Consider the following 27,759-nt stretch of genomic DNA (forward strand, 5'->3'; position numbering starts at 1 on the left):
AATACAGACCCGAAATGAGATTAAAATGATCCGAATTTATTTAAAAGAAAATAAAATGCTATGATTGCTTTTATTTTCCAAAGCTAAGGTTTTAAAAAACCTTTAAGGTAACATATAAATTAAAAAACAACAAAGACAAGAAAAACAATTCTTACTTGAAAGAAAGGCTGAAATGAAAAGCACAAACAAAAAATAGAAAATAGTTCTTTCAAGTTTTTAAAGAATTTAAAAACTTGAAAGAACTATTTTCTATTTTCAACAAAAAAGTTCCTCTTTTTTTTCTGAAAAGAAAACATGCCAGGCTGAGTTGCAAAGTTCTTTCTAAGTTTGTTTTTCTTTCTTCTCCCCCTGTCTTTTTTTTTTTTCTTGACACAAACGAAACCTTCAAAACGTTTCTTTAAAAGTATAGCTCTCTCTCTTCATAGCATGGAATGTCTGAATGGAAATCCTTTTCTCTGAAAAGAGTTGTTTTCTTTTTCTTCTGCTTCTTTAGAAATGATATTCATTTTCTCTGAAAAGGGTTGTCTTGCTATTTCTTCATCCGTTCGAAAGGGGACAAAGAAAATAAATCACTGTTGACGAGTTGAACCACTTTGGACAAGAATAAATAAAATGATGACAGTCTCTGCCACACTTTATCTGGAATCTGTGTTAAATAAAGTAGTTAACCACCTTAGCAAAAATAACCTTCTTAATGACATGCAATATGGTTTCCGTTCTGCTAGATTTACAGCAGATTTGCTTAAGGTTATATCTCATGGGATTGATGGAGACTTCCTTTCTAGGGCAATCGCTCTTGACATATCAAAGACCTTTCATAGGGTATGGCATAACGATCTACTTCACAAGATCTCCAGTTATGGTATTGCTGGAAACGTTTTTTCAATTATTAAATCATTTCTCTCTGATAGGTTCATAAGAGTAGTGGTTGATGGGCAAAAATTAGAAGCCCACATGCTGGAGTCCCTCAGGGGTCCATCCTGGGTTCAACTCTCTTCCTGATCTACATCAATGATCTTCCAAATCACATCCTTACATCATTCGTAGACATTTATGCTGATAACACTACCATCTATGGCAGCAAATCAAAGGCTGTAAATGACCAAGTTCTCTCTGATTCTCTCTCCTCTGATCTTGAGCAAGTGGTAAATGGGAAATAAGTGGCTGGTTACTTTTAATGTATCTAAAACCAAGCTTCTATCTTTACATCATCAATGTTCTGATCCTCATCTAGCATCCATTGAAATGAATGGTTCCTGTCTTGGGGAGGCCCCATGTTTTGACAAGCTTCTGGGCTTGATCTTTACTCCTGATCTGAAATGAAACATGTACATCAACTCCGTTGCCAAAGGTGGTGGAAAAATGGTGGAATCGTTCTACAGGTCCAGGAGATATTTCACTGCTGATGCAATTCTCTACTTGTATAGGAGCCAAGTACGTCCAAGGATGGAGTACTGTTGCCACATCTGGGCAGGAGCTGCTAGAAGTACTGAGCCTGTCTCTGCTTTATTATTTTCATAGCAAGTGCTCGTCTGAGCTCCAATCTATGCCCCCCCTCGCCAAACTTTCACAAGAAACACTCATCTAGCTGAAAACACTATCAATAATTTCCCCCACTCCATGATTCCATGAACAAAGTTTCTTTCTTAGAACTGCACATCTGTGGAACTGTCTTCCGTTTTCCTGCTTTCCAGCTGACTACAATATGCCCGTCTTCAAGTCCAATGTAAACAAGTTCTTGATGAGCTGTTCCCCTTAAGTAATCCAATTTACCAAATTTACACGTCTAACGATTACTTTGATATTATCCCATTGACTACGGTTTACTCTTTAACCTTTATCCTCGAGTGGTCTCTGGGCCTTGATAAGTGGTGACTTCTGTGGTAAAAAAAATTAAAATAATAAGTAGTTATCATTGTTTTTTTTTATAAAAACTCATTTTTTTTCGGCTATTGAATTTCACTACAATAACGAAGAACTGTTTCTTATTTTTTATTTAAAGAATGGTAATTTTTTGTAAGAGTCGACTAATCAATTTTTTAAATATGTCGTTTTAAGCAAAAACAATATTGCGTACTTAATTGTCATGTCGAAAATAGTAATTTATCCAAAAATTACGAAAATTCATCGAGTAGAACTACTATTGTGTTTTTAGTAAAAAAAAAAAAAAAAACGCACAAGAGACTTATTAGTCTGTACTGAGAGGGAGATGACCGATCACCTGAATTCTTAAATACAGGGCATACTTATGAAATTTTCCAGGGTGTTGGGAAGCAATTCTCCTTAAGATAGCACTTAAATAGCTTTGTAAGTATGGGAGCTAGTTCTGGTTGAAGCTTTTTCAGCACTATAATTGGAATGCTGTCAGGACCAGTTGCTTTACTGGAATCAAGGTTTTTGATTATCTTGGCAACATCACGCACAGATATTTGTATGTTGCATAGCATGTTTTCTGATATAGGAGGAAATATGGGGGGGATTGGCAGCCTTCGTCGCATAGGGTAGAATTATCTGCAAAGTTCTTGGCAAAAAGTTTTGCTTTGTCTGATGCTGACGAGATTACCTCAGTTCCATTGATGTTGGTTGGGATAGAGCACATGCTTCTGTTCAGGATCCCATTTGGTATTTGCCGTTTATGTCATTATCTATTTTGACAACTTATAGATAACATTGTTTATTGTCAATAAGCAATGTCATCTACCTAATTGTCATGTCATAATTAGTTAAATATTACTGCATCATTACATAAAACATGTACTTTGTACAAATAGATGATTGCGTGACATCCACCATCATAATTGTAACACGACAAACCGAGTTACTTCCCCTGACCTGATGCTATTAATTCATATACACACTTTAATTTTTTTTTTTTTTTTTTTAAGTATTTTCATTGAAAATTAATTTTCTATCTTATTGTTTGTCGAAAGTTTTGGATATTTCCATTACTGTGACATGACAATTCAGTAGATACCATTAGTTTCTCTTGAAAATCAATATTTCATTTTTAGAATTACCTTTTCTCCACGTTAAAAAACGACCCTGGTGTCTAACTCTGTCCCGTGGGGAGGCATAGTAAATAGGTACAATAACGGTACAAGAAATCCTTCACGGCTGAGACAATTTTTATTTTTGTACCTTTTCTCCACGTTAAAAAACGACCCTGGTGTCTAACTCTGTCCCGTGGGGAGGCATAGTAAATAGGTACAATAACGGTACAAGATCAAAGTGTAGTATCTGTTCTTCTGCTGCACTTCTATTTCTTGTTCTCTTTCGGTGGAGGAGAAATCCTTCACGACTGAGAAAATTTTTATTTTTGTACCTTTTCTCCACGTTAAAAAACGACCCTGGTGTCTAACTCTGTCCCGTGGGGAGGCATAGTAAATAGGTACAATAACGAAAAAGCAAAGAAACTTTCAAAAGTTAGAAAAAATTAAAATCTTTCAAAATCTTATTTTTATAAGATTTTGATTTTTTTCTAACTTGAATAAATAATTAAAAAAAAATCATCTATGCTATTTTTCAAATATTTTATATGCAGTGAACATTTTTTAAAAATAGTTTTAAAATTAAAATTCTTAAAAAGATTCTTAAAAAGTCAAATCAAATTTTAATTCCATATTTATTTTGTGCCTAGTTTCACATTGTAACTACTGAAGGCCTGACTGAACTTCGGGCGAGTATCACAGTGTAGTATCTGTTCTGTGGGCCGCTTCATCCTCCTAGGCCTTATCGCTTCCAAAAAGAAAAAAAAGATGGATTTGTCGCCTGGAGCGCCCTCATCAGGGAATGTTGATTGCATTGATTGTACCGACTGAGCTATTTTTACACCCGTCAAGATTGCCCCATTTCTCGGGAACGAGTGAGGGGAGGAGGTCAGTGAAGAGCTACACCCTCACTATAAAGTAACCTTGTGTCTAACTTTGTTGCTATAGTCGGGTTGGTTGTGTTAGAAGAAGAAGAAGAAGAAGAAGAAGAAGAAGAAGAACGGATCAATATTATGATTGAGCTCTGTTCTGGTATAGCAGTCGTAGTACATTCAAAACCTCTCGTGGTTGTGACTCACATTATACAAACAACACATATAATTAGAGAATGGAGTCATCACCGCGGGTCATGATCCGTTCGTGCAAAGGACTATTTCCACCATTTTAAAGTCGCATTCATCAAAACTATAAATAAACACGTTAACATACTATGAATAATCTTGAGAAAATAAAAATAAAAATAAGCCGTTTTAATCAATGCTGCCGCTGCCTTGCCGAAAGAACATGTGTGCTTTTGCATCGAAAAATGCGTAACAATAATTCGAGGTATCAGCAAGCGAGCCATCTTAAAATCGATCGATAACGGTCGCCATGGCAACTGAGTCAGAGGAAACCATTTTGTGTGATGTAGAAATACATCTCGTTTGAGCCCAGGCAGACGGCCGGGGAAAATTGTTGCAAATTTTATTTTTTTAATAAAGTTTTTTTTTTTTTTTTTTTTTTTTAATTTGTTATTTTTAGAGAAAGAGTGAAATAAAAAGGAAATAATTTTCATACCTGAAAAAAAAAATACCCACATTTTAAAAGTTGGATTTAAAAATGACGGAAAATGCGGTGACTTATAGTACAAATAGATAAAGTGGTGGGGGGGACAAAGAGAGAAGGAGAAAAACAATGTGTGAGGGGCGAGAAAAAAGTGACAGAGTAAAAAATAGAGAAAGGGGTCTTCGCATAGGTCTCTATAGAGATATAAACAGACACAGAGAGAGGGGTGATAATGTTAGATAACTCAGAAAAAGAGAAAGAGAAAGTAGACAAATAATGAGAGAGGGGACTCAGGAGAGAGAAAAAGCAACAGAAGAGAATGGGAACGAGAGAGAGAAAGATATCTATTAATGGACGCATTTACGAAAAGACTGAATGAATGAATTGATGAAGAAACACTTACTGCGTCTAGATTGAACTATGAAATGAAATAGTTTTATTTTTGAGTGCACGTCGATGTTAACATTAACTAGCCACAATTGCAAACTTTTAAGATTCTCAAATACATCCTTTTTCTCAAACAAAAAAAAAAAAAGACTTTTCATCTTCATCTCCAAAAATGATGTAACATACGTTTAAAAATTATCCTTTGTGGTCACATGTTTTGGATCCAATATTGATAATTAATCCAAAGAAAAAAATAAATAATTTTTAAATTTATCTGAATTCAAAAAAAAAACAAAAAAAAAAATGAATTGCTTAATTTAAATAAGTAACAATAATAATTTCGTGTTATTTTTGTTTATTTTTAGTTCTGGATTAAAAAAAAAAACTTTTTTTTAATTCCATACTGAATTACTATTGACTCGTATCCGAGGTGTAGGTGTGGTTTTTATTTATTACTTCAATTATAAAATTCTACTTTCATTTTTAAAAATACGATTTCTTTATTTATTAAGGTTTAAGACATCCTTTATCTTCATATTGTCGTGATTTGGGTGTATGTATATTTCTTCTTTCCTCTTGTCCGAATGGATACCCCGGAATATACTTTTGCTTATGCTACCCCGAACTGGACTTCAAGCATACGTGCCTTTTTGACGCAATTTTCGGATATATTTAGTGTTTTCTCCACGCATATTGCGCCTACATATCACCATGACCGATGCGAAAGGTAAGTTGGATCGAAATATGAACCCGAATGACCGGAGGAGGGGGGTAATAGTAAAAAAAAATAAATAAAAGTGAAACCTAGTTATCTCCCTTTTTATTTATATCGGCCATTTTTAGTTTTTCCTCTTGTCTTGTTTTGATCGCGTCTAACGTAGACGGTTAAACCTGTGGGAAATGTTTAGAATAATACCCTCAGCTAGATCCCTTACTTCATACCCCCCCCCAATGAGATTCTACTTTTTCTTAGTTTATTACACGTGAACAATATGAAAAATTGAGCGCAAAGACCCCGAAAAAATATTTTAGAATTTAGAACTGGGGATCAGTTAAACGTAAAATGATGCTCTCATTTCCGAGTCATTCTAACATTTTAGGATTTGACTATTTTTTTTATCACTAACCCTGTCTGTCTGGCAAGGTTGTAAAACGACGCGTAATCGCCTAAAGAAGGTAGACTCCCTTAAAAAAGAACAAAAGACGCATAGAATTTATTTTTCGTAACTCCCTAAAATTAGTTAACTGCTCTAAAACGCTAGAATTGCTCTAACCCAGAATTGGGAATCATTTTAAGTTAAAGTTATATGCGAAACTGATCCCCCAATCTAAATTCTAAATTGCTTTTGTTTTGTTTCTTCGCCATGTTTTTAGGGTGTTCATAATCGCCCAAACGGGAATTGTATTTTTTATTTATTTTTTGAGAGTGGTATTTTATTGAATACCGAACTTGCTACGAGTTGTGGTTTAAAATTTTTTTTTTTCTTGGCTAAAACATGGCTTTAGGTTGTTTGGGAATTTTTTCATCTTCATTTTGCTTCAATCATTCCCTTAAAAGATTCCACCTTGAGGTACCTCGCCACAAAAAAAAAATAAATAAATAAATTAAAAATACAATTATTTTTTACGAGAATCCCAAAAATGTCGCTTGGCACTATTTCAAAACAATTTATTGCATAAAACTATTTGTTTAAAAATTATTTGTTTATAAATTTATTTTCGGTTCTAGTACAGAGAGTGATCCGCGCTATTTTTGAAATCGTATTTCCAAGTTTAATTAAAGTTTTATGATGTTTTTTTAATTCAATTGTAAGGTTGAAGTATAGAATAATAGGTACAAAACACCCTCACCTCCCCATGTTAAGAATGGCTTTTTAAATAATAACGTTATTATTTACGTCCGGACCACTCTCTGCACCAGTGCACCAGTACCTTATTTTCTTACACGTATTTCATTGTTAAATTTATTTTCTTACACGTGTTTCATTGTTAACAAAACTATTACATGCTAGCTGTCCTACCCGGTGTCGCCCTGGAGTTGTTTTACTTTCATTCCTACTTTGCTCCTTTTTTTTTCTGACAAAATTCAAATTTTGTACTTGTACAAATTTAGCTTTCTGTAACCGCTTGCTTTACGCATTTAAAAAGTTAGGTTAAATTCAAAATTAGTTCCGATATTTGTTAACGATTATAAAAAGACTGTGCTTCTATATTATAATAACGAAAAAAATATTGAATTTCAAGTAAAACAAATGGTACTTGTACAGTTTAATCAAGACATTAAAAAAATGAAAATATCGAAAAAAAAAAGTTATATTGTACGTATCCGTTCTGAACTGAAGATCCCCGAAAACAATTTTCACTTAATTCGATCGAGTATTTTTTTTTTTTTTTTTTTTTTTTTTTTTACAGCGGAAAAGCACGTTTTTATGACAGCAGGTTGAAGGCAGATCTTGGATTTTTTCTTAATTTTTGTTTGGAGTTTAGAAACGCCACGGGAGATAACTCCAGTTAAAGCGCCGACACTCCCTACTAGCGTTTCTTCCTAAAAATCGGACCTTTTGCTCGGTATCATAACAAATTGTTTTTTCGCTGTAAAACCAGAACTACTTGATGAAATTAAGTGAATTTTTTTTTTTCGGAGAACTTCATTCCATAACGGATACGTACAATTTAAACTTTTTTTTTTTCGATATTTTCATATTTTTTTTTAATGTCTTGATTAAACTGTACAAGTACCGAAAAATAATTATTCATGAAAAACAGTGCCTAAGGTTGATAAAGTTACATGCTGGGTCGGACAACGTGACGTAAGCAAAAAAAGGAAGTAATTCGGTTGAAACAATTTGTAGCAGACAGAATTTATGCAGAAAACAAAAATAAACATAACATATATACATAATTTGTGGATTAAAAAAAAAAAAAAAAACTTTTTTTTAGTTGTTTTCAAAATTTATCGGAATGACTTTTACGAAATTGGCATAAGATTTCCAAGAAATTGAAAACTTAATTACCTCCCCTGTTAACTCTCCAATTCGAATCTCTAGATTTTACAAATGTCTTTTCGTGAATAATTAATTTTCCATATTTTTTAATTTTCGTAACCAAGTCAAAATTCTGAAATTTTCGTAATAAATAAAATTTAAATAATCATAAAATGTAAATAATCACATACACCACCTGGAAGCCACAAATGGTCACCCATTTAGTACTGACCAAGTTCAACATTGCTTAACTTCAGTGATCCAGTGGGAATCAGTGTGTCAACGTGATTATGCCGTATGTTTATCCAGACGTGTTTATGTGACGTAGTTATCACATTTTCCTTCTTCAATTGTGTGAACTCATCTAATTACTTAACAAATTTTTTAAAAAATTTATTTTTAAATGGGAGAATATGGAGCTTATTTGTCTAAGGGTGTGGAGAGCTTTAAATAGTCTCTGTAGGGGCTTTATACATCTTTGGAATCTTAGCTCGGAGGTAGATCTGTAGGATCCACTGGTGTGTGATTCAGTGATCGGCTGCTTTTTCTGTGTAGGTGAGGCCTGGTTCTCAGACCTCTTCTCGCCAGCGTCTGGTGATGACCTGTTCTAAAGTGTGTGAAGTGTTGGACCATTGCTGCGATGCAATTTCTTCAAATGTGTGTGGTTGGTCAGATTGACCTTCGAGTACCGAATTTCCTCTAGCTGGTCTGATAGATTGCCTATTGCTTCGGCAGATGTTATGACTTTCAGACTGAACTATGTATGATCTTGGTGTTGAAGCAGAATACTGAATGATTTTGAGCTCTCAAAGCTTTGTTTTCTCATGTTTGGCAGACTTTCTGCCTTGCACGTAGAGGTGGATGTTATATGTTAAACTGCTTGTCATAACAGTTCTTCGACCCCTCCTTGTACTGCCATAATGTTGTTCTTGTCTGCTTATCACCAAGTTACTGCGTGGATCCTAGTGATGCCCGTATTTGTCGGCCATTAGGCAATCCTGCTGGAGAGTTGATGTTCGCAGACATTGGTGAGGCTTTGTATACTATCATCGCTAGATAACTCTCTTGTCCAGTTTCTTTTGCCTTCATGAGTATTTTTTTGTATATTCCAACCATCCTTGCGGCAAATCTGCTAAATTCCAGGTAATGTGGAAATGGTGTATTGTATAGGAAGATGTATGATCTGGAAAAGACTTTAAATTCTTTGCTTATGAACTGTGGACCATTGTCCGAGTATAAAACTTCCAGTACAATTCATTCTTCAAATATTGCCTTTGTATTTTTGGTGATGACTGCGGATGAGGTGGAGTGGCGGTGGCGTATGAATTGACTTTTTGCTGTACTGATCTGCTACAACCAAATATTCCTTCGCAACTATTGAGAATAAATCTGTGCTGACATATTACCAAGGGTAAGTGGGGGTTTTCATGCTGGTGCATCGATTCGCCAGAAATACTTGCCTTTTAGCAGGTGTGACAATTAACTACTATATCTTCAATGTCTTTATTTATCCTTACCCAATATATAACTCGCCACATAAAAACCGATGTTGTCTTATTTTGCTTAGGTGGAGAAGCAAATAAATACCTATCCAATATATAACTGAACAAACTCTTAATCTGGTTTCCTTAACTCCTTGATGCGATGCATGAAGTTCTTCTAATATACCTCTTTGCAGGGAGGCTGGTATTATGACTTTGTTGCTCTTAAGCAAAATACTATCTTGAATCCCAATCTCATCTCTAAAGTTCCAAAACGATAAGAGGTAGCTTATGCAGTCAACTTGATTGGTAGGCCAGCCAGACATTACCATATTTGCTAGTTCTTTCAGTACTGGATCTTGCAATGTCATTAACTCTGGTGTGCTCTATTCTGGTTGATGGAAAATTAAAGTAAGTTATTATACTGTGGACATTGAGGTCAATTCCTAATATGCTTGTTAGGTCTAGGTGATACTCATGATAGGCAGTCTGCAATTGGTACTGTTCGTCCTGGGGTATATTTCACTATGAAATCATATCTTTCCACTTTCAATAGCATTCTCGTAAGTCTTGGAGGTGTTCATGATGGGTTCTTGATTCATGATGGGTGTTATCGATTCTGATGGCTGATGATCTGTGGTCAACCAATCAAATAAAAGTATCAAAGTTTTGGGCAGCAAAGAGGGAGTTTTGAAAATAGTTTGCTCTATTCTAAAAAAAAAAAAAATAAATAAATAAAAAAAATAAAAAATAAGCCCCAGATCAGAGATAGATTTTCCCTCTAACATTAAGTAGAAGTTGTGTATGTTATTAAGTATAATGAGCGAACTAATCTGTTTTAGTAATTAATTTGCTTTAAGATAATGAAAATATTTTTTATTAATAAGTACCTGGAATGCAAGATATACAAAGCAATGGGTTTCGATTTACATAGGTTACATACAACACGAAATAGATTTACTTAACTTTTTTTTTTTTTTTTTTTTACATAGGCGTCATCACATTATCAAGGCCCAGAGGCCACTCAAGGATAAGGGTTAAAGAGTGTACAGTAGAAATTGGACAATATAGTAATCATTAGTAATGAAAATTTGGTAAATTTGATAACTTATATGGAACGGCTCATCAAGAACTTATTTACTTTAGACTTGAACACAACCATATTGTAGTCAGCCGGAAAGCAGGAAAACGGAAGACAATTCCACAGGCATGCAGTTCTAAGAAAGAAGCTTTGTTCATGGAATCTACGTTTAGGTTTAGGCACAGATAAAGAGTGGGGGAAATTATTGATAGTGTTTACAGCTAGACGAGTGTTTCTTGTGAAAGTTTGGCGAGGGGGGACCATAGATTGAAGCTCAGTTGAACACTTTCCATGAAAATAACGATACATCAGAGACAAACTCGCAACATCTCTTCTGTGAGATAGAGGTTGCAAGGAGGAGAAAAGGACATCTCCTACGAGGCTACGAAGTCTATTTTGAACTCTATCAAGGCAGGACAAGTTCTTTCTAGCAGCTCCTGCCCAGATGTGGCAACAGTATTTCATACTTGTTTGGATACGGGCCCAAAAAAGGGTCTCCAATCTAATAGGTCCTACTTTGTCAACTAGGCTCAAAACTTCTGTCCAATCACCGTGATGTTGCATCCCTGTACCTGTTTTACAAGTATTTTAATGGAATGTGCTCTGATGAACTCCTTGTACTTGTGCCCCCTCGACGTACATATCCTCGACAAACCTGCTTAGCAACAAAATCACACCCCTTCACTGTTGAAGTCCCTAAATGTTAGAAAGTATTCTACTCTAAAAGCTTATTCCCTAGAATGGCTAGACTTTGGAATTCCCTTCCTGCTACCTGCTTCCCAAACTGTACTGACATGCAGAAGTTCAAATGTAACATAAACCAACATCTTAATCTTTCTTAGGCATGGTCCTGATTAGTAGCCCTTATGTCCAAGTTGCAATATGCCTTGTTTGGGGATGAAGATGAGTAAAAAAAAATCGTTATTTTATTACCCCCCCCCCCACCCCCACCCCACACCACACACATAATGATGAATTCTCTCCAAGCCAAAAACGATGGATAACATTTCCTTTTCGATGTTTGCGTATCAAGTTTCTGGACCTGACAGTGTCTTGTTTGCATATTTTTATTTTTTATTTTTTTTGTTTTTTACATAGGGGTCACCACTTATCAAGGTCCGGAGGCCACTCGAGGATGAGGGTTACTGAGTGTAGAGTAGTCAGTGGGATAATGTAGTAATCGCTAGTAGTGTAAATTTGGTAAATTGGATTACTTAAGGTGATAGTTCATAAAGAATTTGTTTACATTGGACTTGAAGACAACCAAATTGTAGTCAGCTGGAAAACAGGTAAACGGAAGAGAGTTCCACAGGTGTGCAGTCCTAAGAAAGAAACCTTGTTCATGGAATCTACGTTTTGGTTTAGGCACAGATATTGGCAGTGGTTTCAGCTAGATGAGTTTTTCGTGAAAGTTTGCCGAGAGGGGACCATAGATTGGAGCTTAGATAAGCACTTGCCATGGAAATAGCAATAAAGCAGAGACAAGAAAACGGCATCTCCCACTAAGCTATGAAGTCTATTTTGAACTCTGTCAAGGCAAGATAAGCTGATTCTAGCAGCTCCTGCCCAGATGTGGCAACACGGCCTTTGATGTGTTGCCATAGATGGCAGTGTCATCAGCATAAATGTCTATGAATGATCTAAGGATGTTATTTGGAAGATCATTGATGTAGATCACGAAGAGAGTTGGGCCCAGGATGGACCTTTGAGGAACTCCAGCATTAATACTGTGAGCTTCCAATTTCTGCCCATCAACCACTACTCTTATGATCCTATCGGAGAGAAAGGATTTAATAATTGAGAAGACATTTCCAGCTATACCGTAGCTGGAAATCTTGTGAAGTAGGCCTTTATGCCATACCCTGTTGGCTATTTGCCAAAACTGGTGGAAATGAAGCCACTGCTCAGCTACTTTAGACTTGACGGACTGAGTATACAACTCTTTCACATTCTTTATTACTCTTTTACATTGGTTGCTGGCGGTCCTTAGGCGGCTTCAATCTCAGTACACCTATTACATTGGAAGCAATGGAAATAGTAATGGCAGCAGCACATTCTGGAGAGAACCATGGCTGGCTGTTAGGTTTTTGCTGGAATTTTTTGGAGGGTATGAAGCGGTCTATACCTACAATTAACCATTCGGTCAGGTCTGATACTATAGAGGACACATTCTTTTTAAACATGGAACGCAGAGGTAGATCAGATATAAATGTACGGAAGCTACCCCAGTCAGCTATAGAATAACAATATACTGTATGATAGAGAGGTATGTCTGAGGACTTATTACATTTCATTTTTGTCTTAACTGATACAACAGAGTGGTTGGAAGATCCCAGTGGAGACAGAATGGGAGATGAACATAGCTCAGGGAAATTTGTGAGAAAAAGGTCTAAAAGGCTTGCATACTGACCATTAGTATCGGGCACACGGGTGAGTTCGTGAACAATCTGAGTGAGGTCATAAGCAATGGAAAAATCGTGACCGAACCTCCCCTCATTATCTGTCTTGTTTGAGTGGGTAAGCCATTCCACACTGTGGATATTGAAGTCTCCACAGATTTGAATGTTAGCTGAAGGATGAGCAGACAGGAGTTGGTCAATTTTCTCAAATATGCTCTTAAAGATAGTAACTCCGCTGTTGTGTGGGCAATAGAGGGTAAATATAAACGCAGTGGTGTAAGCAAGTGCAACACGGAAGCACATATAAGGTAAATAAGGGTCTTCTCTGGAGATGTCCCTACCACATGGAAAGCCATCTTTAATGTAGGCAGATATTCTATGCCCATGGCAATCTTAGGGGTCAGATTTGGATGTTAAATTAGAGTAACCTTTAATTACAAACTCATCTAGGGAAATGGTCAGTCCAATGCCAGTTTCACTTAGAAATAATAGGTCCAGTTTAGTCTCCTGTAATTGGATTTCAACCTCTGGAAGGTTGGAACGTAGATGCAACTGGCATCCCCTTTTGTAGCAGAGCTGTATCTATACCTGCGTTTGATGCATCCACCTGTAACACAATAGATTCCTTTGGGTCAATATATTGGAGTGTTGTATTTCTTCTGATCTCTTAGATTTCCTTAAATATTTTTTGTTGCTGGGATGACCACGTGAAATCATTTCTTTTTGATATCAAGTCATGAAGGGTTTTAGTCGATTGCAAGTCGTGATGGGAATTTCACATCCTTAAGTGGTTGCATTTGCATAATCACTTCTACTTTCTAAGGATTTGGTTTAACACAATGTTTTGAGATTTCAGATGTCTTTACCACAAATTTGTCTGAATTGTATTTGCAGTCTTTTCTCTTGCTCTAAGCATTAGTTGCTTCAGTGTTTCGTCATGATCGATACCATCTTCCTCCAATCCATATACAATTATGTCATCTATAATATAAATCTCACCTGTTTGTTTAAGTGCATGTATGTATGTATGTATGTATGTATGTTTGTATATTTGCCTAAAACTTTTGACAGAGGCGACGGATTTTCACAAGATTGGTATCGTTTTGAAGCTCGACCCTTCAGATGACAAATATCGAAAAATTGGCTGAAAACATTAATTTCTTCACCCTCAACTGGGCACTTTTCTACAAAAAGGGGTCGAAAGCTTAACTGGCTTCCAGCCAGGCCTTCATTTCTGTGCCTGCGTGATTCTTAACTTATTTTTCAACTTCTTTTTCTCCTTGATCGACATCGCTACATTTGAATGCGTTACACTTCCGTTCGCATCATAGCGTAGCGGTAAATTATCAGCTTTTCTTTCATTTTCTTTTCTGCCTTCGCATCATGGTTCGAACCCGCCTGCCTACAAACACTTTTTTTTTTCATACACCTACAAATACCTGGACAACACTGGGCACCCCTGCTAATCACAAGAAGGACGTTTTTAAGGTCGCCAAAACTCTCTTTCATGATTCTCTAAAATTCATCTTGGGCGCATTTTACTTCCATGAAAAACCTGTTGAACATGTATCCTATCATATGGTGTTATAAATGTTGTAAATCTTCTTGAATTCTCGTCCAGGCTTATGTGCTAGTATCCAGACTTGATGTCAACAGTTGTGAACCATCTTGCACCATTTAGCTTAATGGTGGCACTCTCAAATTTTGGAGTGACATAATGTGGTCTGAGCACTACTTTGAGTCACAAGGGTCTCGATATAGTCTGACCAAATCTTTGGGTTTGGTTACACAAATAAATGAATTCACCTGTGGTGTTGATACTGTCACAGGAGATATGCCTTGGACTACTAAAGGGTCAAATTCTATTTTTAATTTCTCTTTCAGAGCTATTGGGATTCGTCGAGGTGGATGTACAACTGGTGGTACTTCTGGGTTCATATGAATGGTATATTCATCAGGTAGACAGCCAATAGAATCAAATACATCAAGAAATTCCTGAATGATTTTCTTTCTTTCATTAAAATTTCCTTTCTAACTTGATCTTGGCATTGGAATTGGTTTTGTCTTCTACAAGGGCGCTTGATTATCGTTTGTCTGTACCTGATGATTTTTTGTAGCTGTAGCAGCTGATTTTACAGCTAAGTTAAGGGTCAATAACCCTAACCCTAACTCCTGTGATGTCTATAGTCTTTCAATATTGGGTTTTTTGAATTCACAACATGAAATGTTGCACCAACAATTCTATTGTAGAATCTTACTTTAACCGATAGATTCCTTCTTCATCAATTATTGTTTCACTGAAAGCAATTAACCATGTTGCTGTTGCTTTGAGTGGTACTCCATGCAGAATATAAAAAGATTGACTCTAAAGGTGTTTTCCTCCATTTGCTTGTATTCACACTGTTTAGCTATCTGGCAAAGAACGAGTGTGCTATAGAAAAATTCCACCTTGATTTGGTATATTGTCTAACGTATTCAATGTATGTTCCCACGACCCTTTCTTTTTTTTTCTTTTTTTTATTACATTTTCACCCCAAACAAGGCACATTGCCACTTTGGTGTAGGGGGCTACTATCAGGGGAAACATCTACTGGGGTACTATGTAGGGATTAGGGCAGTGAGATGTTGATTCACATTGCACTTGAACTTCTGCATGTCAGTACAGTTGGGGAAGCAGTGACCTGGAATGGAATTCCAAAGTCTAGCAGTTCTGGGGAAGAAACTACTGGAGTAGAAAGATCTTTTACATCTAGGGATCTCTACAGTGTGGGAGTGGGATTTTGCAGCTTGTCGGGTCTGTCGAGGGTGTTCACGTCGTGAGGGCACAAGTGCTTGCAGTTCTTCAGAGCATTCACCATTATAATACTTGTAGAACAGGCAGAGGGATGCAACGTTTCGACGATGGGACAGAAGCTGAAGTTTAGATGCCAGTTTAGGGCCTATCAGATTTGCGACTCTCTTTTGAACCCTGTCAAGGAGCGAGAGACTAGTAGCAGATGCACCGGCCCAAATATGACAGCAATACTCCATATATGGGCGAATAGTGGCCTTATAGAGGTACAGGATACTTTCGGGTGTTAGAAGTTTTCTAGCACGGTAGAGAGAGCCCACCTTCCTCGCAGCGGCCCTGGCAATGCCCTCGATGTAATTGTTCCAACTCATGTTTCCTGTGAACGTTAGGCCAAGGAGCTTGAGAGACGTACTCTCAGATAAAGAGTCGTTGGCCATTGCTATAGGTGGTAGAGAAGGTTTCTTGTAATTCATGCTAAAAAATAAATGTGTCACTTATTTTCTGTCCTTCGACACCGGCACAAAATAAAACATATCTGATTTAATCAGAAAACAACAAAATTACAAACTTTATAATTAAAGAAAAAAGGCATATCATCAAAATAAATAATAATAATAAAAAATGACAATTGTTGACTTTTCAAAATAATTTTCTTTGTAAGCAACCTCCAAAACAGTAAACATGCCATAATGAACCTTTCTTGTGTGTGTGTGTGTTTGCTTATTCATAAAAAAAACTTTGGCGCTTATCCAATCTTATCCCAATATTAAAAATTGCTCGTAAAAAAGAAATAAACAAAATGGCACAAAAATTTTATCATGTACTTGTGTGATAAATTTAAAAAAAAATTACACAAACTCTATCAAATGCTGGATAAATTAGCATAAATTTTGGTATCCTTTTTAAAACCTAACAGTTATGTACATAAAGTTGTTGTGTACTTATATTTTTTAATATTGGGGAAAAACTGGATAAGCGCCAAAACTTACACTGAATAAAAAAAAAATGGGATGTACTTATCATGTTTAACACCTGAGCAGCTAGTGCCATGCTCAGAACATAATAGCCATTCCAGTTGCATCCCCATGACATGGGCACACCAAGTTACAATCGTCGGTAAATGATTTGGCTTACAACTGGAGAGAAATTCAGGGCTCTTTGTTGACAACAGCTAAAATGTATGTCAAATGAAATCACAACAACAGTTAATACTTGATGTCTTTTGCTCCACGCACATAGACAAGTTGTGATTAGTGAACTACACGGTGGAACGATAAAATTGTCGCCCTAGAAAAGACGACATGATTCGATTTCCATTTGATGAAAACAAGTTTTCTTTTTTTATTGCAGACCATCTACTAGTCGGCCAGTTGTGTACAAATCCCAAGAGCGATAGGAGCCTTCTATCATGTTTGAAAGTGACACAATGTTTAACGAGCAAGATCGGAGATGCACTGCTGTACAACTCATGCTCTGTACTGATCACAGTTATGACAACAGGACCATTGTCAGTACCCTCAAGATGCAAATCCAGATAACAGGGATATGCCTATAGTGATGAAAACACAGTTTCCAGCCACAGTTATGGTCTTTGGTGTGGTTTCAAATGAGAGCCACACTATGCCACCTCATATCTTCAAAGTCGGCTTGAAAGTCAACGCCAAAGTGTACCTGGATGTGTTGAAGAGTGTAGTGATCCCCTTATTCAATCAGGTGGCTGCTGGCAGACCCAGGATTTGGCGCCAACCCACAAGTCCAAAAAAGAGCCAGGCTTGGCTTCAGAAGGAGTGCTATGACTTTGTACCCTTCTCTCACCGCCCCCCCCCCCACCTCCTCTGACCTAAACTCGCTGGACTAATTTGGTTATACATCGAGAACATCACTAACATGACCTCCCACAGCACCAAAGCCAACTTGATCGTCGTCATCTGCCAAGTATTCACTGAGCTCCCACTGGCGCTTGTGGAAAAGGCCTGCTCCCAATTCTGGACCTGTATCAAGACAGTGATTGAGGCTAAAGATGGCTACTGTGAATAGATGTCAGCTCTATTACCGGAATTAATTTTTTCAATAAAAGTTTTGAAATAAAACTGTAATGTTGTTTTCTTTAGAGCGACACTTTTATTGTTCCACACTGTAGAAGGCTTTTCAGCATGTAGGAACCTCTACAATGAAGAGGTGAGATTTTGCTGTTTATTGAGTTAGTCGGAGGTATTTACATTGACAGGGAGTTCAAGTACTGCGAGTTCATCAGAGCACATTAAAATAATTATAAAACGGACAGAGGGATGAAGCATTGCAGCGTTGAGACAAGGGTTGGAGTTTGAATGGAGAGATAGTTTTTCTAAGTAGGGGTATCATATTGAAAGTGGTTTCCTCTAAACACCTGGTCAATATACTTTGTTTGAAGAGTTTTCGGGATCGCTTTCTTTTTATTGTTGACACCTTTGCTTAGATGAGTCTCACCGGTTCTGTTCATATGGTACTTGAACTGAATGGTAGAAGGAATATTGGTGCTATTTGTGGAGCAAATATAGAAGGTTGTAGTAAAGTTCTTTTTTTTTTTATTTCTTTTTTTTTTTTTTTAATTACATTTTCACCCCAAACAAGGCACATTGCCACTCTGGTGTAGGGGGCTACTATCAGGGTCAGCAACTACGGGGGCACTATGTAGGGATTTGGGCAGCAAGATGTCGGTTCACGTTGCACTTGAACTTATGCATGTCAGTACAGTTAGGGAAGCATGATCCTGGAATGGAATTCCAGAGTCTAGCGGTTCTGGGGAAGAAACTACTGGAGTATAAAGATTTTTTGCATCTAGGGATCTCTACTGTGTGGGGATGGGATTTAGCTGCCTGTCGGGTTTGTCGAGGGTGTCTGCGTCGAGGGGGCACAAGTGTCTGCAGTTCGTCAGAGCATTCGCCATTAAAATACTTGTAGAACAAGCAGAAGGATGCAACGTTTCGTCGATGGGACAGAGACTGAAGCTTAAATGGCAGTTCAGGGCCTATCAGATTGGCGACTCTTTTTTGAACCTTGTCTAAGAGCGAGAGACTAGTAGTAGACACACCAGCCCAGATATTCGTACCAAACTCTCACAAAAAATATTCCCAGCAAGCCAACTTAATTAACACTGTATGTAGAATGTGGTAGACTTCAGATCTACTAATCAACCAGGAAAGCAAGAAGGGGTGACCTTTCTGCAAGAACTGTAAAATATGTAGACATTTTAGACACTATTGCCAAACTTAAAAAGCTGCTGATGCAGTGAAAGATAATGCTTTGTTCAATTCGTGCATTTTATGATCATTAGCTGAGAAATTTTGGTTAATCAAAGTGTGGGTAGAAACAAACAACCATTTCTTCCTTCAAAAAATAACTTAATTGAACTGTTGGTTTACTTTTGGTAACTTTCTTTAATGCAGGAATAGTCTGGAGATTGTTATGATAGATGTAATCTTTGGGATAATCCCGCAGATAAAAAATCTGTGAGATTAAGGTCCGGAGAGTGTGAAGTTCATTCAGGATCATACCTGCTACTGAAGACATGATCACCAAAGTGCCCCCCCCCACCGCTGCCACTATCATTGAATGGAGATAAAACAACGGTTCTTCAACATTCATGCCTGGACAAGTCGGGTTAGGTTGAATTTTACTTGTGTTGTATTTCTACTACCGACAGGATTGTAGCGGTTTTGAAAATATTTAGCACTGAATATGATTTTTCTAGGCAAAATATATGAAAAAATAAACATTTTTTAATGAAATCTCTGTATTCCAAATCCTGAAAACATGATGAAAACTGAGAAAACAGTATTATACAATTTATTTGAGGTTGAATAATAATGACTTCACTAAATATACACAGACAAACCACTTCAATAGGTTTTAAAAAATGACTGACTTTAAAAAAAAATTTTTTTTGTTTATTTTCTTCTTTTTTAGGTGCTGTCAGGAATTCGACCTAATAAAAAGAAAAAAGACTACAGAAAAATCTTTGACGTCATGGAACAAAAATGTGATATTCCAAAAGTTATGTAAATTGATCAAGTAGTTTTTTATATAAAATATCATTTTTTACAACTTTTAGTGATTAATAATAATTCATAGGCATTACAAGGCTGATTTTAATCTCTATCTCAATAGTTCGAATTGAGTTGTCTCCCTTTATTTATTAAATATGTCCAACTTAGAGGCACCATCTTTGCTGCCTCATAAAATGTGATTTTCTTAGTAAAAAAAGACACTGTATCGATTTATGTAATTTTGGGAATATGATATTTTTGTTCCATGACAAGTATGTATCAAACATTTTTCTGTATTTTTTTTAGTCAAATTCTAAATAAGAACTGTATACAAGAATTATGTAAATCTTGTATTGATTTTCTTAGCAAAAACAAACCACTTGATCAGTTTACATTATTTTTGGAATATGACATTTTCGTTCCATACATCATACTGTATTTGTATTTTTCAATTATTGAAATTTAATTCGAGACAATAACCTTTTTGCTTTTTTTATTATCATTTTTCTTAAACATTAAAAATATAGATTTACTGAATCAAATTACTAAATAAATTAATTCTTGAATAATTAATTTTTTTGTCAATATTTTCATAATCAGTTTATAATTCTGTTCTTTGCGCATTGCATCTGTGTGAAATGCTTCGACATCTTTCAGTTTGTATAAGCAGTCATTTTATCGGGTTCAAAAGCTGTACTCGATCACTTCCATCTTCAAATCATTTTTCCTCCTATATAACGAATATTATTTAAATCCATCACTCCGGTGTTAGTGTTAGTGGAGAGACATACTCTCCTGATGTCATATGACATGAAAACCAAACTATTTATCTGCAACAGTTTTCAATAATACCACTTAAAAATACAGAATTAGAGATGGAAACAAATCAATAAAATTAACAGTAAAAATGTAAAAAAGGTTGAGAAATCGTTAACTAGACAAATAAATAAAATATAATAATAATAATAATTTAACAAACTCTGTAGAATTCACTTATATACCAACCTGCATACTTTTAACGTGCTGAAGTGGTTTGGAGGAAATAATTCGATTTGTTCATTAAAATCCATCTCTTGGTAATGAAATGTTGAAAGAAGCATGGAAAAGAACAGAACAGATAGATATTAACAACAGCCTGCTTGCCATATAATTAACTCGCAAGCCTTTATTTATCTCTTATATATCTTCTCTGCACATGCTTTTATAGTAATTTAAAGGGTAGATAACTCTTTGGGAGTTATGTCCCTTTAATTATAACATTATGTCTCTCCTATTCTTGGTGGAATGCATTGTCTTTCTTGTTTTTTGCATATGTGTTACTGTTACTTCATTATGAAATCTTTGAGTCTGGCTGGTGGCAATCTTTTCCATGATCGGTTTTGTCCCAGAGGTTGGTGAGCCATTGGGGTTGTGGATGTTTCCTAGTGCTTTTATTGCGGGTGTGGTTGTACTCACCCTCAGAGTCAGAATTGGACTCTTCTTCTTTATGAGTTGCACTTAAGCCTACTCGCTTAAACAGAGAGGAGTTTCTGGTGATTTGGTGGTTTCCTCACCGCACGGTTATCTTACTGCCCTTTTATTTATTTTTTTTTTTTATGTGTGTGATTGTTTTAGTCCTGTCTCAACATCCTTCCTTATGTGGAACCATATTCTATAGTGCCATTGCATTATTAGGGAAACCAAGAGTTGATGCAGAGGCTGATCGCACATCCAAAAATTTTTCCCATTTTTCTGTCAAACAGTATCGGGAAACTCGTCTGGAATGAGGACTGTGACGTGGAATAAACAGTTAAATGTTATCATACCAAGTGCTTTGGCAGAGTGGGCACTAAATAAATTTTGCAGTCCACTTTCACAGTCAACCACGAATATTTTGGCTCTGTAGTACTTGCCGCAAAATTTTATAGTGGCATTAATAAATCCTCAGACAACTATTGCTTGTCTGGACCTGTATGCAAATATCCGAGTTGCAGTGTTGTATATAGATGGTTTGTTTCAAACCATTGTATACATGCCCAGCAATTATATTGACACCAGCCCCAGTGTCTGAAATGGAAATTACCGGTGAATTATTCACAAGAGCGGTGACTTTCTGTGTTTTAGGTGACATTAGGACTTTAACTGATAGTACAGATTCATCACTAGATGGAGAAGTAGATGCAGAAGGATGGGTGAAATGAATTTATATTACCTCCTTGGCATTGCATACTCTTTCACAAAGGAGTTCATTTTATGGCATTATTTTGCATTCTTTTCTTTTGGTTGGACAAGTCGGGTGTGTTGAAAGTACGCGCAATAGTGGCAAATCTGCTTTCCGCTATCTTTTTTTTGTCCACCTCATGCTCAGGTCAGTATTTACAAAGTAGTACGAACCTGGATATGACCTTAAACTATATTCGATGGTGAGGCCCTAGCTTGCGGGCTTTGAGGAGTATGGAGCCACCCTTTAATTGCCATTGCTCCCAGGTCCACTCTGACCTGGACTGGTAGTACCTGTTAGGGTCCCAACTATGGGTTAAATAGAAACCGACTTAAAAAAAAAAACAAATATACGCTATAAAAAAATGTTCTTCAAAATCGCTGGATTCGGCATTAAATAACCTGAAAAGGGTTGATATGCCGTAAAACAAAAACAACCAACCAATCAAAGTAATACATGGAAGCCAGGATTCATAGCATCATGAGCCATGAGTGTAGACTTTCATCCGGACTTTGCATGGCCCATCAAAATTTGAAAATTTCGTATGAATTGTTTTTCTGGGCATGAAACAGACAGTTAATTTTTTTTTTTTTTTTTTTTTTGTCGTTTCATATTCGTTTGATATTACTGAGCCATCTTTTGTGATTGCGGTTGCACCTATTCCTTTTTGGCAGTCTGTAAAATTGTGAAAAATGTCACAAACTTCATCCTCCACATAATGGACAAGTATCATTTTCCATTTTTTGTCATTGTCAATACCTAGGGCATCAAATAGATTTTCCACTCTTTTTATCCATTTCTTCAATCGAATGCTGGTTGTGTTCTTATAATAAAAAACTACTTGATCAAATTAAGTGAAATTTTTTTCCAAAGAACCTCATTCCATAACAGATACATACAATATAACTTTTTTCTTTCGATATTTTCATTTTTTAATGTCTTGATTAAACTATACAAGTATCCTAGGTCTATTTAGTAATTGATTATTCCCTAGCATATGTGCTGCTTCTTTCAGTCATCTTATTCTCCACCGTTCTTCTCTGATATTCTCCCGAAGGTTGAAGGTTCAATCCTCAGTGTGGGCGACCGAAAAAATATAATTGCGAATTACTTAGGACCTCTATCCTGTTATGGCTGACGGAACAAGAGCATACTACTTCTGTGAAGTATTTAGTAAATAAAGGGTTCCGTACAAAATTTCATCCAAATTCCCGAGTTCGACAAAATACACCTGAAGAAGGTCGGAGGTTACATCGACCGAAACGTTGTGAAAATGACACACCCAAGATGAGAACAGTAGTCCAATGAATTCAAATAATACGAATAACCAATCTTAATCTCCAAAATTCAGAAAGGTCAAAAATACTTATATTTATCGTGCACATATCGTTAGTCGTGCTATCAATGTTTTAAATTTATATTTTTATTTATTCTATCGATTTGTTGGGCGCATGTGCAATAATAAAAAAAATAAATAAAATAAAAATAAAAACCGAAACGAAATTTAAATTTCCAATCCAATTTTTAAACAACGACAAAACAGAGCGCTTTCGACAAGTTTTACCAAAGGGAGTATTTTTTGCGGGAAAAATTATGTAGTAAATTTTTCTTTTTAAAAAGTGTATTCTATTATTAATTTTAAAATGCACTCGTTTTAAAATAATCCTCGTAATAGTTGCCTATCACCTAACCGTGTCCATTGTACTTTATTTCGTGACGTCAGCAGGTCACGCGAATAGTGAGACGGCCTGCTATTCACGTAGGCCACGCTAGATTAGTGTAATATGCGTGTTTACATCTTTTTCTTTATGTCGTAATAACAAATTTAATTTGATCCATCGTGTTTTAACAGCAGCTGTTCGTCTAAGAAGGCGAAGTCATTGCTCCCCATAGCTGTGTTCGTCCTTTTTTGTGCCTTGAATTTATTTTTAGCTCGAAGAAAAAAAAAAAAAAAAAAAAAAGGAAGCGTTTGTAGAGATGTTCAACTTCCGGGCTACGATCCGCATCGATTTACACATTTCGAGAAACTTTTAATTTACAAATTTTTAAATTATTTCTTTAAAAAACACACACACACATACAAAAAAATAAGGAAAACACACACACAAAAGCAAAATATGGCACCAGAAATAGAAATGTAAGTTCCATTACAATTAATATTTGCTTTTTGTTAAAAAAAAAACAAACCAAAAAAAAACAAAACTGACAAGTTAACACGAAAGAAAAACAATGTTTTTGTTTTGTGCAGAGGCGCACATAGATTCGAAAACGTTGTCAAAAAGCAAATATATAACAAATAAATGTTATCAAAGGCAAGATGAGTTACTTTTCTACCTAACTGGATAATTTTTTGTGTTTTTATTTGATGTAACATGTTTATTAAGTTAAAAAAAAACAACATACAGTATTTTCCGATATATTGGAAAATTTAAATTTGCGCCCCGGACTCTCTGTTGAACATGGTAAGTTTGGGAAAATGAGTTAAAATAAAAATATAAAAAATACTGTTAGAAACTCGCTCAATATATGTTACCTCGACATAAGCTGACATACATTCGGTGGGTTTTTAACAATATTTTGTATAATTTTTTTTATTTTTAACTCATTTTCCCAAACTTACCGTGTTCAGCAGAGAGTTCGGTGCCATTTTAAACTTTCCAATACATCGGTAAACACTGTATGTTTTTTTAGCTGAATAAACATGTTACATCAAATGAAAACACAAAAAATTACCCAGTTAGGTAGAAAAGTAATTATCTTGCCTTTGATAACATTTATTTGTTATATATTTGTTTTTTGACAACTTTTTCGAATCTATGTGTACCTATTTACAATGCCTCCCCACGGGACAGACATCAGGGTCGTTTTTTAACGTGGAGAAAAGGTACAAACATAAAAATTGTCTCAGTCGTGAAGGATTTCTCCTCCACTGAGAGAGAACGAGAAATGGAAGTGCCGCATCTGAAGAACAGATACTACACTTTGATCTTAGCTATGTGTAATACAAACCCAAACAATCTTTTTACGATTTTTACAAAGATAATTTGAATCTCGATAGTTCAAATTGAGTTGTCTCTCCTTATTTATAAAACATGGCGGATCAAAAATACCGTCTCGTGTCATAATAAACTTTGATTTTCTTAGTTAAAAAAAACTAATTGATAAATTTACGTAATTTTTGGAATATGACATCTTCGTTCCGTAACTGTTGCGTACATTATAAATATTTATCTGTATTTTTGTTTCTTTAAGTCGAAGGTATTTTTTAGATTAGGTCCACCTCAACAATTTTCTTTTAAATGACACCTTTTAGAAGTTTTCGACTATGCTGAATACGAAAATCGCATTGAAATTTTGCAGAAATAATTAGTTATCGAGATATAAAAAGTTGTATTATGCATTGTAGTCTTTGGCGGCCATTTTTTTTACGCACGCGCAGTGTTAATCATAGATGAGTAGATTTGTTTATGGCGCGCGCACGCGCGTAGAAAAGATGGCCGCCAAAGAATACAATGCATAATACAACTTTTTATATCTCGATAACTAATTATTTCTTCAAAATTTCAATACGATTTTCGTATTCAGCATAGTCGAAATTTACAAGAAACTTGTTGAGGTGGACCTAATCTGAAAATTTACCCTTCGGCCATTTTTGTCGTATATTAACATTTTGTGCTTCTTATGCCCGCCATCAATTACTGTCAAGGATTTGTCTCGTATAACTTTAACCAATCAAAGGCAGCCATTTGAAATTGAAGAAAAATCGTCTGCTCTAAATAGTAAAAAAAAAAAATTTTAATACAATAAAAAACAACTTTTACAATTTACATATTTCACAATATCTGTTCTGATAAGCTTCATCTTTTCTGTCCTTGACGAGTGAAGAAATGTTTGTAGACCGAGGCATTTTAAAAAATTATTTTTGTCCCAATCCAAAGGGCTTCTTTTTTGGGGACTGGCTTTTTATCCAACAGACAGAAACGATAAAGTATAGTATCAAAACAGATACTATACTTTGCTCTCTGCCTCTTTATTTTTTTAATATTTAAAATTTTTTAATTAATTTTCCAACATTTATTATAAATTTAATTGCCAGCATGGATATTAACACCTTTTTTTAAGATGCAACAAATGTCACAACAACTTGGCGAATAAATTTAAATCATAGTCATCGTAATATGTCATTAATATTACGACGGCCACGGTTAAATTGAAACTACATCCTCCGATGTTGACTAAGGTTTTGCCCAGAGCTATCATTTGTAAAATAGAACAAATTTTTTTTTTTTTTTTTTTTCAAAGTGTAAATCCCACCAATTTTGGCAAATAACAAACAGGGTCTTGAATGTGTGTATGCTCTATTCCAATCATCATCAATGGACCTGAGGTAATCTCATCAGCATCAGACAAAGCCAAACTCTTTGCCAAAAATTTTGCAGCTAATTCTACCCTATGCGATCAGGGCCGCCAACCTCCCGTATTTCCTCCTGTGTTTAAAAACATGCTATGCGGTATACAAATATGTGCGTGATGCTGCCAAGCTAATCAAAAACCTCAATTCCAGTAAAACAACTGGCCTTGACAGCATTCCTATTATAGTGCTCAAAAAGCTTCAACTAGAACTAGATCCCATGCGTACAAAGCTGTTTAAGCATTGTCTTAAGGAGAATTGTTTTCGAACACCCTGGAAAACCACATCAGTATGTCCCGTATTTAAAAATTCAGGTGAATGTCCTCTCCCTCTCAATACAGACGAATCAGTCTTCTGTGCATCATGAGTAAGTTGCACGAATCTGTGTTAAATAAAAAAGTAGTCAATCACCTCAGTAAAAATGACGTCCTCAGTGACATGCAATATGGATTCCGTTCTGCTAGATCTACAGCAGATGTGCTAATCAAAGGATTAGCGAATCTCGCAACAGAAGCTTCCTTTCTAGGACAATTGCCCTTGACATATCAAAGGCCTGTGATAGGGTATGGCATAAAGGTCTACTCTATAAAATATCCAGCTACGGTATAGAAATGTCTTTTCAATTATTAAATCATTTCTCTCTGATAGGTTCATAAGAGTAGTGGTTGATGGGCAGAAATCAGAAGCTCATAATATTAATGATGCAGTCCATCCTAGGCCCAACTCTTTTCCTGATCTGCATCAATAATCTTCCAAATCAAATCCTAAGATCATTCATAAACATTTATGCTGACAACACTACCATCTATGGCAACGCTTCAAAGGCCAAACGACCAACTTTTCTCTTATTCTCTCTCCTCTGATCTTGATCATGTGGTGCAATAGAGAAAGAGGTGGCTGGCTAATTTTAATGCATCTAAAACCAAGGATCTATCTTTCCATCATCAACGCTCTGATCCTTGCCTGACATTAATTGAAATCAATGGCTTTCGTCTTGGGGAGGCTTCATGTTTTGACAAGTTTCTAGGTCTGACCTTACTCCTGATTTGAGATGGCACACGTACATCAAATTCGTTGCCAATACTGCTGGAAAAATTGTGGGATCGTTCTCCCATTCCAGTAGATATCTCACTGCTGTCTACCTGTATAAGAGCCAAGTATGTTCAAGGATGGAGTATCGTTACCACATCTGGGCAGGAGCTACTAGAATTAGCTTATCCTATTTTTTATTTTTTATTTATTTTATTACATTTTCACCCCAAACAAGGCAAATTGCCACTTTGGTGTAGGGGGCTACTATCAGGGGCAACAACTACTGGGGTACTATGTAGGGATTTGGGCAGCAAGGTGTCGGTTCACGTTACACTTGAACTTCTGCACGTCAGTACTGTTGGGGAAGCAGGGACCTGGAATGGAATTCCAGAGTCTTGCGGTTCTGGGGAAGAAACTATTGGAGTAAAAAGATCTT

General features: G+C 35.9%; 1 protein-coding gene across 2 annotated transcripts in view; it reads left to right on the plus strand.

Annotated features, from left to right (window-relative positions):
* Positions 1-4,642: 4,642 nt before the first annotated feature.
* The window catches only part of LOC145248286 (transmembrane protein 181-like), a 118,428-nt gene continuing 95,311 nt past the window's right edge, over positions 4,643-27,759 (plus strand). Inside the window, exon 1 of one of the 2 annotated variants that reach the window (XM_080110159.1) lies at positions 4,643-5,646. In XM_080110159.1, coding sequence (XP_079966285.1) covers positions 5,504-5,646 — 143 coding nt within the window. In that variant the 5' untranslated portion in view covers positions 4,643-5,503. Of the gene's footprint in view, positions 5,647-22,126; positions 24,018-27,759 lie in introns of those variants that run through there. The other variant, XM_080110161.1, reaches the window with a different exon arrangement.

This window comes from Euprymna scolopes, chromosome 26 (assembly GCF_053919585.1).
Source record: "Euprymna scolopes isolate OS-2025 chromosome 26, ASM5391958v1, whole genome shotgun sequence".
In the NCBI taxonomy this organism is placed as follows: domain Eukaryota; kingdom Metazoa; phylum Mollusca; class Cephalopoda; order Sepiida; family Sepiolidae; genus Euprymna; species Euprymna scolopes.